Source organism: Lasioglossum baleicum, chromosome 4 (genome assembly GCF_051020765.1).
Source record: "Lasioglossum baleicum chromosome 4, iyLasBale1, whole genome shotgun sequence".
In the NCBI taxonomy this organism is placed as follows: domain Eukaryota; kingdom Metazoa; phylum Arthropoda; class Insecta; order Hymenoptera; family Halictidae; genus Lasioglossum; species Lasioglossum baleicum.
Genome location: NC_134932.1, coordinates 18,004,201 through 18,017,633, shown reverse-complemented (window position 1 = coordinate 18,017,633; position 13,433 = coordinate 18,004,201). Strand labels below are relative to the sequence as shown.

Here is a 13,433-nt window from a genome sequence, read left to right as displayed (position 1 = left end):
GTTACCTGAACAGGATGTATTTGTTTGTAACATACACCGTTTTTACTTTGTGCGTAATTAAAGAAATTTTTATTGAACGTTTACCATCTCGATACACGATACAATGATAAATAAAAATGATGAAACCAACTACAAGCTCGAATTGAACTTTGTGTACCTCGCGGCGATACATTGGTTTTGCTTGATTTATTAAGTATGTATACGTGGCGGTTAAGTAATTCAACGATTAATCACTTCACCACATAAAAATGTCACGGTACTTTTCAAACAATCTGTTTTATGAGGTACACTCTGAAAGTTATAGTTCCTTGTATCCGTTCATCCAATAAATTCGACTTTCCAGTATAATTTTTGCAGAGTCATATGACCAGTCTATTTATCCACAATACTCGTGCTAACGACACGCGTATAACTTATTTGCAATTCCGTTTTACAATAAATCATCACAGTGATCGGTCGCTTTACATTCCATGTATTAGATTACCTCGCTTCCGCGAAAAATTTTCTATTCAACGTCCTACAGAGTGTAAATAATTTTTTGTTCATCCCCGACAACGTTTCCTACGAACATCGTTTCTACTTAGAACTATAATGTTTCCAGTGGAGTACGATCTCCATCGGAAACGTCGGAGCCAGGCTCTGTGTTGAAAAAAGAATAGGCACACTTCTGTGATTCAAACGATCTGTTCAAACAGTATAGTCAAACAACGAATTCCTGACGGTTCTCTAAAAGTTTAACATTCCTCTTCGAAACACCTGTCGCAATATTCTGCATCCAAATCAATATTCTGAACTCAGGCTCGATAAAATTTCTCCTTCGACACAATATTTGGAAAGTTACCAGAGTGTTTTTATTTTCCAAAATGTTACCCGAGCATTATTTTCACGATAAAAAAATTATCTTCGAAAAATGAATTAATAAAAAAGCATTATGGTCTCACATTCGCAAAGAATGTTCAACAAATCTTAAAACACGAAGTGTAGTTAAACCATTTCTAACCTTTTGGCAAAGATTCTAATGAATATTTTGAGATTTTATTATTAGAGTGTTACTAAACTCTTAATTATATTAAAGTATATTATAATATATATAAAAAATAGTAAAAAATATTAAAACTTATCGCTGTTCTTACTGTTTTTCCTCTTTTAATTAATTCGATTATTATTGTTATCACGGCTCATGCAATGAACCTTCTTCAATATCGTTTTCAACAAGAAAAGCTTTAGCAAGTGTGACGCACAAAGTTTAAAGTGCCTGCACAATATAATTGTCTGTGATGCATTTTTCAGCATCCCCAGTCGGCCTGAACAGCTTCCGAGTTTGAATGAATTATAGATAGGCTATGCGGTCATCGTTTGTTTTGTGTGACGACATTTTAAAATAGTAAATGACATTTGTCCCCACTGCCAATTACGGTTTCACCTCGTTAGCGTCTCGTTCGTCCATCGCATACTTTTCGTCCGTGACCACGAAACGTCGCTGAATCCGCAGCCAATAAAACTTTATATCCACTGTGTCCGCAGTATAATGCGATGTTCTATGGATCACGTAGCTTTAATAAGGGAAAACTGCATAATATCGGAGACAATGGCATTAGCATATCGTCCTTTCGTCTGTTCGAGGAACACGTGTTGCGACTTCATTATGCTTGAAAGGTAAAGCGGGCAGCGACGTGTTGTAATGAGACCATAGGTCGGCTTCCGGCAGGACATTAGAATAATATTCATCCACATCGATAATAGGCACTCGTCCGGAGAATAAAAAAGGAAGATGCGAGATCTAGGCGAGACGCAAGAAACGAGATTTCTGGTTACCGCCACGAGCATTCTCACGTCGTATTTTAAAGAAATTCTCGGACGTCGTCGGCAAAACAGGGAAAAAAGCTGTCTAGTCAGTCGCTTCGTTATTCAGATCTGCAGGGAATACGCGTAATTGAGATACTTATCTAGCAAGCAGCGACTCACCTCCTCCGGCCTCTGTATTTATTAATTAAAGTGACGGCTATATTTCTCTGATCTAACGAGTTTATTAATGCATAAACACCCTCTCTGTATCAATCCACGATGAAACGTCTGACACGTATACTTATACTAGGAAACAGTGTTCGTTTACTGAAAATATCATACTATTATTAAAATTCTTGTCAAACAAACAAAGAATTCACTACCTTTCCCTAACGCTGCGGAGAAAATATTCATAATCGATACTATTTTTATTCGAATTAGAACAAAACAAACTAATGACAGGAGTCAATGTAAATATTCCTACAATCTATTTCAATTTTCGAGGACTAATGGCGCCAAAAAATGCTCGATGTTCTAAGGATTACGATTTATTACTATCTCTGGATGTCTTCCGGCAGCTTAACCTGCCTTTGACAAGTAAAACGTTCAGGAGCTGTTATAAGTACAGTATGTGATGCCTGATGTTTAGAATTATGATGGGTTTCTTGGTAAGCTGAATAATAAATCAGAAAACAAGCGTAAAACTAATTAAAATTTAAAAAAAGGCGTTTACAGGCGTCTGTCTCTGTTTCTATAAATAAAGGTGTTATATCATAGAAACAGAGTAGCCGAGTTCATATTTTCACCTCAATCAACTTTTTATAGTTCTTCGAGACGGACATCTTGTTTGTTGCCCGCAATTGCGTGTATAAGTGTAAAATTTGTTATCCAGAAATTATAACAAGAGTTAAAAATGGAGTGAAATGTAAATATATTTTTTTCCTTAATAAATTGCTCCGATTTTGTGAGATTTCTGTGTTGTACTGAATGTTCATATTGTGTTGTGTTCTTTAAAATAGTGTTTTCCTAAATATGCTATACATAGTATGTTTCTGCTAAACGTAGCTGCTAAGCCAAACTTAGGCCTCACTTATGGAAACATCATTTTATATCTAAATAATGATATGGATTAGCATCGATGATATTGAACTTGTAATTATAGTCAGTGTTGGGCAATAAATAAAGTTTAAATAAATAATTATTTAAATAAAAATTTAAATAACAAGTTATTTGTTATTTGGATACACACACACACACACACACACACAAATAAAACGCAAAAATAATTATTTATTATTTGAGCAAGTCTAAATGAATTTATTTACAATAATAAAGTTAATTGTTATTTACAAAGACAATTTGCAATTATTATTTGTATTAACAAATAATAAATTAAATTGTATTTTTATTCATTAATCCGCCCTCCGGACGGGCCCGACCACTGGCGTTATACCTGAAAAGGTTGTTATAGCAGACAAAAAACGCGCACGTGTTCATTGTATATACAAAATACAAGAAATAAGAGAAGACCAAAAACTATTTATTTGATTTCCACCTCAATCCAAATAATAAATAATCTTTTATTTGCAAATAAGGCATAATAAATAGATCATTTTTTGAATGATTTAAATAACTTTTATTTAAATAAAAAGTTTAATTATTATTTGCAATTAAATACACGTTTATTTATTATTTAAAATAAAATTTGCCCAACACTGATTATAGTTCGCGGATTGCATTGAAATCTCTGACACAGTTTGACAATATTTGTTTTGATAAACAACGGTATAAAACGACGCTTTAGCCTATTTTTGAAATTTATGCGCTCTGGCTAGACTGATAACTCTAGATTGATGACTCTTTTGAAAAACATACTATTTTAAAGAACACATAACACAATATGAACATTCAGTACAAACTTTACCTAAACTTTATCTCGATGATAGCCAATGGACACTGTGCAACAATTACGTGAACAGTAGGCAAAGGTTAAGGTTTGTGGTTGTTCGTCATACGCGTGCTCGCATTTATAATAAACGCATAAAATCCTCGGTTCGATAAGTCGAGTTATGCGACACTGGACACATGCATAATACTACTATTGGAAAAATGATTACAATACGGAAATTGATTAATCGATGAATCAGTTGATCCAACCTCTTTGAAATTTAGGACTATCTGTTCATGAAGGATCAACATTTGTAAAAAAATTCGCGATATAATAATTAATTAATTCATTTCATTCTGCAGTCAAGTATGATCCCCTAAATCACTTATAAAAACAGATTTTATCCCTCATAAAATATTTTTGCAAGGAAACTTGTGTTTACGTTAATCGCACAATACAATCGTAAACCCGTAAACCATCAAGTTGTTAAAATTAATCACGAGTAATTATGGACATTATATATATATACGTAACCAATGATTCAAGTTATACCGGGTCCATTGAAAATGATCGCGAGCACCGTGTCAACACAGCCGACAATGGAGGCCAAGAAAAGAAGAGAAAAGAAAGAAATGACGGAAAAAGAATGTACTTCGGCTTCATTAAGGTTGTCCTTAGTCAAGGAGCGCTGCCGCCGTGGCCGTTAAATGGCAATAACGACATGGACTGCAAGTAAAAATCGATGCAGAACGAGCAACAAACAAGCGAGAGTCCTATAACCCTCGGGGTCGGGTTTTCCCTATTCAACACGGCCAATGGTCCATTAAAATCGAATTCGTTTACAAACAGGTCTTCTTGAATTGCTATTTTACGAATCGCACGTTATTTGAGTCAAGGCGAGCCGGGTTTCTGTGAATCACATTACATGTGTGCACGTATCGTAGGGCATGATCGACGCCCGTCAATAACTACACCTTGAAATCTAGACTGCTTTTTAACCCACCCAGAACCCGACTGTACCAAATATACATCCGCAACGCAGATATCCAGTGATCGACAAGGCCGTGAAGTTGATCCACGTTTCCGTCGATATGGTTGGCCACATTTTTTCTTCTCCCCAACCTTCGCTAATCGACGACCGCCACAAATGTATGGTAAACGGCTCGCAAAATGTCAGCCTTTCACAGGATCGGTTTTATTTTTAATATTACAATTCTCGAACAAAGTGCGTGTTCCAAATTTCAATTAGAATAGAAATTAGTGTTTAAATGGAGCCGGGTATTTTCCTCGAGTTCGGGTCGGGACTCGGGGCCCGAAAATTCGTGATACACGGATACCCGGAATTGAAATCGGGTCGGGTCGACTCGAGAACCCGAAAATCTATGACATGCGGTTCTCCGAACAATGTAAATTTTCGGGATCCCGACCCGATCACTACTCAACCCGATTTCGACTTCGGATACCCGCATGTCAAGACTTTTTGGGTCCCCGCCCAGCCCTAACAGTCGCTCGTGTAGATTTTTGTCGAATTCTGCCAAATATATATGTACATACAGTAGAACCTCGATTAACCGGATCCCGATTATAAACAAATATGCGTTTAAATATGATTATATTATGAAGGGAAATAAATTTTCAAAAATAAAAAATTTATTTTGGAAAATAATGTACGTTTTTGGCTCTCTATCAAGCCGGTTAATCGAGGTCCTACTGTACTATTATTTCGACGGATTTTATACCTGGACAGGGTCTACAAGCAGACCTAAGGTTTACTAAAAACATCAAAACATAAAACCAGTTTCACAAATTCCTGGGTATATACATATATATCTGAGGTTGTCAGGAAGAACGCCGCATGTCATATATTTTCACTTTCGAGATATTGCCGTTTAAAGTTTCGATCACTAATGCTTTGACATAGGACATCGGTTAAATTGCATTATTTTTTTTTGAGCCTTCGTATTTGTTTTCATCACTTTTTTCTGGTAAATACGTCAATCCTATACTACGATACGCAATGAATGCGGAAACTCAATTTTTTTGAAATTGTGACATGCGGCGTTTTTCCTTGCAACACAGATACATGTATGTATATATTTCTCCCTATCTCACAATTTCAAACTTTTTATTTTACTGTTGTCCAATAACACTAGACGTAAAGCAGAGTTGAGCAAAAATTTTATCAACGATTGACGAATAAATTTCTACTTCAATCGTTAATCGCAATTAACATTTAATCTCCTAGTTTAGTCGTTAAAAAATTGGAGTTAACGATTAAATACTTATTAATCGTTAATTGGGAATGACGATTTACTTTAGTCGTTAATTGCGATTATCAATTACATTCCTTTCAATTGTAATCGTCAATCAGATAAATGATTAATGATTAACTGCTGAAATTTCGAAATGAAATTTTGTTTCAAGTGTAAATACGCATGGAGGACACGTGGAGGTCGCCTTGATTTTTTGGCGAAGTTTCCGTTTACGTCCATGCTCAGAAGCACAGCCACCTATTTATATCAAAAACTATTCCCTTGCGAAATATTTTAATTTTAATATTGCCCATGCCTATTATTAGTATGTGTGTATACTAGTTGTGTAGTATTCTATGGCACGTGGCATTTTTGCTTTTAGGATGTAGAAGATAATGATATAATTGCAACACAATTTATATCTTGCAACATTTTATTTAAAAAGAACTTGAATCAGTCGATCAGCAAACAACGATAATGTTTCTAATATGAATGCTCGAATACGTTACTCTGCACATCAATACATTTTTTAATACTTCGCTTAATATCAGCTTGCACATTCATGAGTATTTTGAAAGAACTAAATACTCAATGTATGACCTTCATGTGTCCTTTATGCGTACACTTACAAACAAAATAACGGCATTGGATTACATCGCCCTCGAAACAAAAGTTTGGAGTTACATAATCGCATTCATTGATTAAAATGGGACACCCTTATAACAAAGAAATTCTGGAAAATTTGCTCGAACAATTGTGACAATTAACTTAAAATCTTATATCTGGCCTGCTAAAATTTCACGGCCTGAATTATTCTGTTTTAAATATCGAACGAATCAAAGACGGCATAAAAACAACTCCAATCGATTGTGCATAAATTTATGAAATGTTGAAAGCTTTTTTTCGTGACACCACTTATCATCGCACCATATTAAGAAGGCAGGAACAACAGACCTGTTTTGAATAATCAATTCTCCCTCTTATATTGCAATAGAGCACCTAGATTGTCGTTCTTTGGAGGCAACAAAAACGTAACTTCAATATTAGTAAATTTAGATTACTTTAAAGCAACTATTGAAATAATATGAAATAGCTATTACGGATAAAATTTCAATTATAAATATAATGTTAAAATTTTTGTACGAGTTGTGATAATTTATTCGAGACTGTTGGTACGAATGATGATACATAAAAAGTTATATAATTTCTCGCTACAGCGATACCATTGGGTTAGAAAAAACTCACGCAATAAAATGTTTGTTAAGCGAATCTCTAAAGACGCGTGTAAATAATCAACGCATTGCAGCTAGACGATAACTAACTGCAAATTCATCAGGATTAATGTTTTTACCAAGAAATCGCGAATTTTACGATAAATTGACTAGGACATTATCATTGCCGCGTCGTCGATGCCTCTTCGGCATTATAAATTATCTAATGCATTATTTTTCATATCTTTCACGGCTGGCAATCATAACGCTTTCGGCAATCTTCGTAGACTAAACAATCTAAGAAAAGCTTGTAACTTCTCTCGTGTTTTATGATATGGGATGCGAAATGACGCTCTGACGTAGGCCGCAACGATACGTAGGGAATAACAATTTTATCTCGATCTCGGCTAGAACTATGCTGCTTCATCCATAAAATTATAGCACCAATTATGATCAAACCGATTGAGAGCTATGAGCAACAAACGACGAGAATATATTCGAAACGAACAGTCTAAATAATTTCAATCAACAGGCCTTTTAACAGAAGCATAAAATTTCATGGAGGATTTTATAAAAACACGCACCAATCAGAGTGCGGCCTCGGCGCGCGATGGTGAGTAGAGTCCACCTTGGTGGAAAGTATCACTAAGCGTAGCGTCGGTGTCGCGCCGCGGTAAAGCAGTGAACAAAGGAAGGAGCAGAAATCGATGTAATTAGAACTCACTTATTCAGCCGTAAATGCACTTGCTGCTTGGAAATCACATCAGGTCGGGTCAAGGAACTGCATATCTGGTGGTGGATAGTAGTAGATAGCCAAGTCAGCGGTCTTGACTTTCACTTTCTTATCTCGATGAATTAGTCGTATGTTTATTTCACACAGATGCCGAAATTTGTCGACACTCACGATAATAGTTCACATTTGCCAACACGTAGCTATGTACGAACAACAATTTCAATATCACTTGTGTTGGAGCACATTAAAACGACACTACTAAAGACGCACATATTAACAACCGTGAGCTTCGAATATTGACACGTCTTTAGAGATGCTCTCTCTACCGCGGTTGGAACGACATTGATTTCACTCAAGATTATTCGAAATAATTTAGGGAGGGCATAACGCATGGCAAACCGGTCAAACGACGTGGTAGTCAGACAAAAAATAGGACACGAGAGATAAGACTAGAATTTATGGCAATCACATGTTTCGGTTATCTTGCAGATTGGTACGTGCAGTCGATAGATGTTCGAAAAAAGTCTGTCCTTTTACCCAACAAGGGGTAGAAATGTCAGGTAAATACGCGTGGCATTTATGAGTCTATTGTTCTATATGTATACCTTCCTTAAGAAACTTTCTAAAAGAAGGACGGACGATATTTTGCCATAAATTACAGTTTTACAGCGGTCTCTCTCGTGTCCTGTTTTTTGTGAACAAGTGAGTTCTAATTAAATTAATTTTTACTCCTTCTCTTCTTCACTGCTTCACCGCGGCGTAACACCAACGCTACGCTCAGTGGAACCTGCCGCGGGGCCGTACTCTCCTCGCCAACGCGCGCCGAGACCGCACTCCGATTGGTCCCTGGTTTTTCATTAATAACTCCTTAACAAAGCCGAGGCGGAACAGGAACCGCCTCTTTCAAGGAAATCGAACTAACATTTTCGTACAATAACGGGTTACTGAAACACTACGAATAACCTCACGTGTTCGGAATAAACGTGCGCAAACTTCCGATACGTGATCTCCTAAGGCTAATATTTCGTTACATAAAGAGTGAATCTGTTGCGAATGTCGTATCATTGAATTTGACGCAACGTGAATAATTAACCAAGCGGAAAAATAATTTCTCGGTAAGCAAAGTGAAGGATATATCGGAAATAACTGACGCGGATGTATAAGTGTTATCATTGTCGCATTTCGTGTTTTTTAACAGGTTTTTTTGTGTTTTTGTTGCAGAAAGCATATTCCTATTCATCTCGGGTGCCGTTTGCTTGCTCCTTGCCTGTGTTACCTACGTAGGTAATCCTGCGCAATGGGTTTTCAATTACGTAAGTAAGAAAATTTGTTTCGTTTCCTAGCCCTTTTCTATTGTTCACTGCAACATAAGTTTTTCCGTTGTATCGTCTAAATTAAACGAAGTGTTAAATCACCTCTGACAACACGTAGTTAGAATATTTTTCCATCGACACGGACGTCATGCGTAAAAAATTCGAAACTCGATTGTACATTATAATTATTTCTTTCTGTTAATGACTCCTTGTTGTACAAAGGCGTCTCAGATAGTCGGGTGTTTTATGTGCCATTGTACACATTGAAGCAAAATATTATCTAACGTTAATAGCAAATATTACCAGCAACATGTCTATTATCGTCTTAGGTAAATGTCTGCTTTGTACTCATACAGAAATACATTGCTAAGCCTACGCAAATGATCAGTTAAAAAGCATCTTTGATCACATCGAATTTTTTATTTGAATCGTTTATCGAAGGGTTGAATAAATAAGCCTGGATTTTATACATGAAAATTGAAAATAATGAAACAATTGTGTGTGAAATGAGTCGAAGGAAGTTCAAAGTCTCGAGTCTTCAGTGAACTCGGTCTTTTGATTGATGATAGCAAAATGGCTATTAGTAATAATAGTGCAAACATTATTCTTTTAGACACTGGACATGAGGCCGAATTCGCTAGTTTTTCAATTATGGAAGAAACCACCTATCGATGTTTTCATCAAAATATATATATTTAATATTACCAACGTGGAAGCATTCCTCAATGGCGAAGAAAAGCTGAAAGTCGAGGAAGTTGGACCTTACGTCTACCAGTGAGTAATATAACGTTAAAGAAATTGTACTAGCATTTCATTTGTAAAATACATAAGTGTTGTTTTCAGTGAATGTTTCCAAAAATCACAATTCCTTTTATTACAAATCAATAATTTCGAACGTTTCTCTGCGGTAAACGCTTTGTAATATTAAATGTGCAAATGCACCGATGCGTCTAATTTCAGGGAAATACTAGAGAACCAAAATGTCACATGGCACAAGAACAAAACGATCTCGTATACACCGAAAAGAACAATAGTATTCCAACCAGAAATGTCTAGCGGAGATCCAGCTGTAGACATGGTGAGCGTGCCGAACATACCGATGCTGGTGAGTTAAAGCACGTTCGTGATTTAATCGTTATTACTTCGTATACACACAATCGATCGATCAATCAATTAACGGAGTAATTCCAGTTTCCCGACACCCGTAACACAATCATTATTAATTATGTGGAATCGCGTACTCGCCGACTCGCTTTGAAGATAGTGTACGATTTCTGAGAAATTCTTCACAAAAAAATTATCCGTAACAAATAGCCTGAAAATTCTTTACTATGTAGAAGTCTTATAATAATTACAAAAAAGAATCGCATTGGTCTATTTTAAAATAAAAACGTGGTAAAATAGATGGCAGCTTGTTATGGATATCTTGCATGTATTTACGTTTACGTTTACGAACACCTATCAAAGTGGAGCTAATGAGTAAACTGATCTTTATGCATCGTAGGATATGTAAATTTCTAAAACACAATAAGACGTGTATATTAGTTAAGAGAAACTATATTTTCAATGTATATAATATATTTTCTTTATTTTCATGAATTTTCATGGAATTAAAAACGAAAATAGCAATTTGCCTAAAAATGTATTATAGATAGAAATAATATGATAACTATATGTACATATCCTGATTATTTGTTAATAGCAACATTTCGATCGTACCCCGTGTCTCGAGCTTGTTAGAATGTCGTAACAAATTGTGCGAGTAGCTTTGCATACTGCTCCTTAAAAAAAACACTCCGGTTCGTAACCTTTTTTTCACCTGCCAAATGGTATTCAGCGTTTTTGTTTTAGGTTGTTATCTGATTTGCGCTCCATTAGGTAGAGAAAACTCAAGCATGAATTGTAGATGACGCAGCTGTAATTTCTCAGCAATCAATAGAAACAATATCGTAACGAATGAATCAGAGAAATACGTCTTTAGTAATAATTACATATACACGAGGCTCCGCGATGATCATACATTGACGTGATTTCGGTTATTTTTACACTAGCACGTATTTACAATGTCATCTTTGAATTATCGACAGTTCGGTCATCAAGGTTCTTTCTCTAGAGTAATTATTTCAAGTAGTTCCGCTACCGCATGAAAAAGATGCAGCTAATAACTGTGCAAAGATGTATGGATCTTATTAATTGGCATGATTAGAGTGTTATACTACCGGCGCATCATTAATCTACAAGCCACAGTAGCAAGTTGGACATGTATCATGAATAGTTAGTGGACTTTCATGCAGATCTACAATGTTTTTCTATTAGATTGAGTAGTGATAAATTGAAAATTCCAGCGAGTTTCGAAAGCCAAAAAGTATATACATTTAAAATAAAAATAATTCTTGAATCATTTTCAAAATGTTCAAAATTTTTGAATATTTAAAAAATTTTGTAGCATTTCCATTCTCTGCCAGGTGCATTAAAATTTTTTAAATTTAGATGCCTATCTCACAAGTTCTCTTATTTTTAATTTTATAAATATTCATTACTTTTTTTCAAGCAGACGACCGCGAATATCGATTGATAGAAATCTTGATGCTTCGTATCGTCGACATAAAGACATGAAAACACGTACTAAATTTCCTTAAATGCCTGATCGAGTTAACATTTCATTCGAGACATTTACACTACTATCGCGACGGCTGATCATAGCATCAACATATCACTTTTAAACGAATAGCGGATAATTGCGCGATTTACAATTTTCAAAGATAAATCGCCGAGAATCTATTCTGGTAAAATAGTAAACAACTCGATTGTGTTTCGTAGTCATAAATGCATAAACATCGACGGACTATTTCTAATTTCACGGATCGTTGAACACCGTAGCGGGTTGAGACCGATAATAATGTTTACAGGGACTGTCTTCGACGCTGCACGATGCTGGATTCCTCGTAAATTTCCCATGGACGAGGCTAGTCAACATGGTGGACAGCAAACCGATCCTGAATATCACGGTTCACGACTACCTTTGGGGGTACGAAGACAAATTGGTCCATTTGGCAAACAGCGTCGTGCCGAATTTCATTAATTTCCAGAAGTTCGGTCTGCTCGACAGGGTGAGTTTTTTTACCGAAACCTTATTTTGTCTGCGAGAGAGATGTTTTGTTTAGTCTAGACTAAGAACTCCAGTATTCAATTCTCCTTAACATTCTTCACGGTACCAATTAATTATATTTCAAAAGAACTTTCATTTTTCTCGGAATATTTCGATATACGAGCTGCCCATTTATCACACGATTTAATTAACACTAAACCTACCATCACCGGTCAAAATGACCGGTTCCAGATTTATTATGTTACAATTATTGCAATGACAAAAATAATTTTACAAGACTTGATTGTATAAATATCTTTAGTAGAGCGCGTATTATAATAGGAACCGCACAAAATCTAAATAAAATCAATCTTGTCATAGTTAAAGAGCGTAAAAATGATCTTGGAACTACAAAAGATTTCAAATCTTAAGAAATCACCGTTAATACGTGTCTTTCGAAAGAGATTTCACTTGTTAGCAATCGATTGTCTTTCCCTATCTTCTGGCGATTATAGTTGTGGTCTTCCCCTCCCGACGCCGCCGTACAAAAATAGCTTCATTAACGAACAACCACATAACTCATTAAGCAAAGAAAGAACCACTTAGATTGTTTAGTTGCGAGCACTTGTCAGTCGTAAACGTTCCTCCATCATTTCGACTGTGTAAGAAACCGTTTTTATGCGAATGTTAGGGTGCTTGCTTTCAGCGTTGCTTATTGCGAAAATATTTCAGTCAATCGTAGCTAAAATCGATCACCATATCGCATATAAAAATACATTTTATAAAAAAATTCCTCTCTATATCATCTCTCAAACATTTTCTACCATGTGTCACGTATTTTTATGTATGCTCTACGGTTTAAGCTGTGACTCATTGTAGAGTTTTTTATTTATACGTACATTTTTTGTCGATATAATTAAAACATCGTAATTAATTTTCCTCGTAACTTTTCAACGTGGAACGATTATATTGAATACTCATTCTTTTTCCCGAGAAAAACCCTAAAACAAAAAACGTTTTAAGGTGAATGTGTTGCACAACTCTACTATAAAATAGCGCAGCTTATAGATTTCATGGTATATAGATTATGTTTTTCCTTTATCACTGTTACTTAATGGTGATATAGTTGCCTATCGGTGTAGCTCAATGTGTTACCTAATATA

General features: G+C 35.6%; 1 protein-coding gene across 1 annotated transcript in view; it reads left to right on the top strand.

Annotated features, from left to right (window-relative positions):
• Positions 1-13,433, top strand: part of LOC143208285 (scavenger receptor class B member 1) — a 35,436-nt gene that overhangs the window by 10,276 nt on the left and 11,727 nt on the right. The window contains exons 3-6 of the mRNA XM_076422564.1: positions 9,091-9,182; positions 9,796-9,956; positions 10,143-10,287; positions 12,092-12,292. Of these exons, the coding sequence (XP_076278679.1) occupies positions 9,091-9,182; positions 9,796-9,956; positions 10,143-10,287; positions 12,092-12,292 (599 nt within the window). The remainder of the gene's footprint in view (positions 1-9,090; positions 9,183-9,795; positions 9,957-10,142; positions 10,288-12,091; positions 12,293-13,433) is intronic.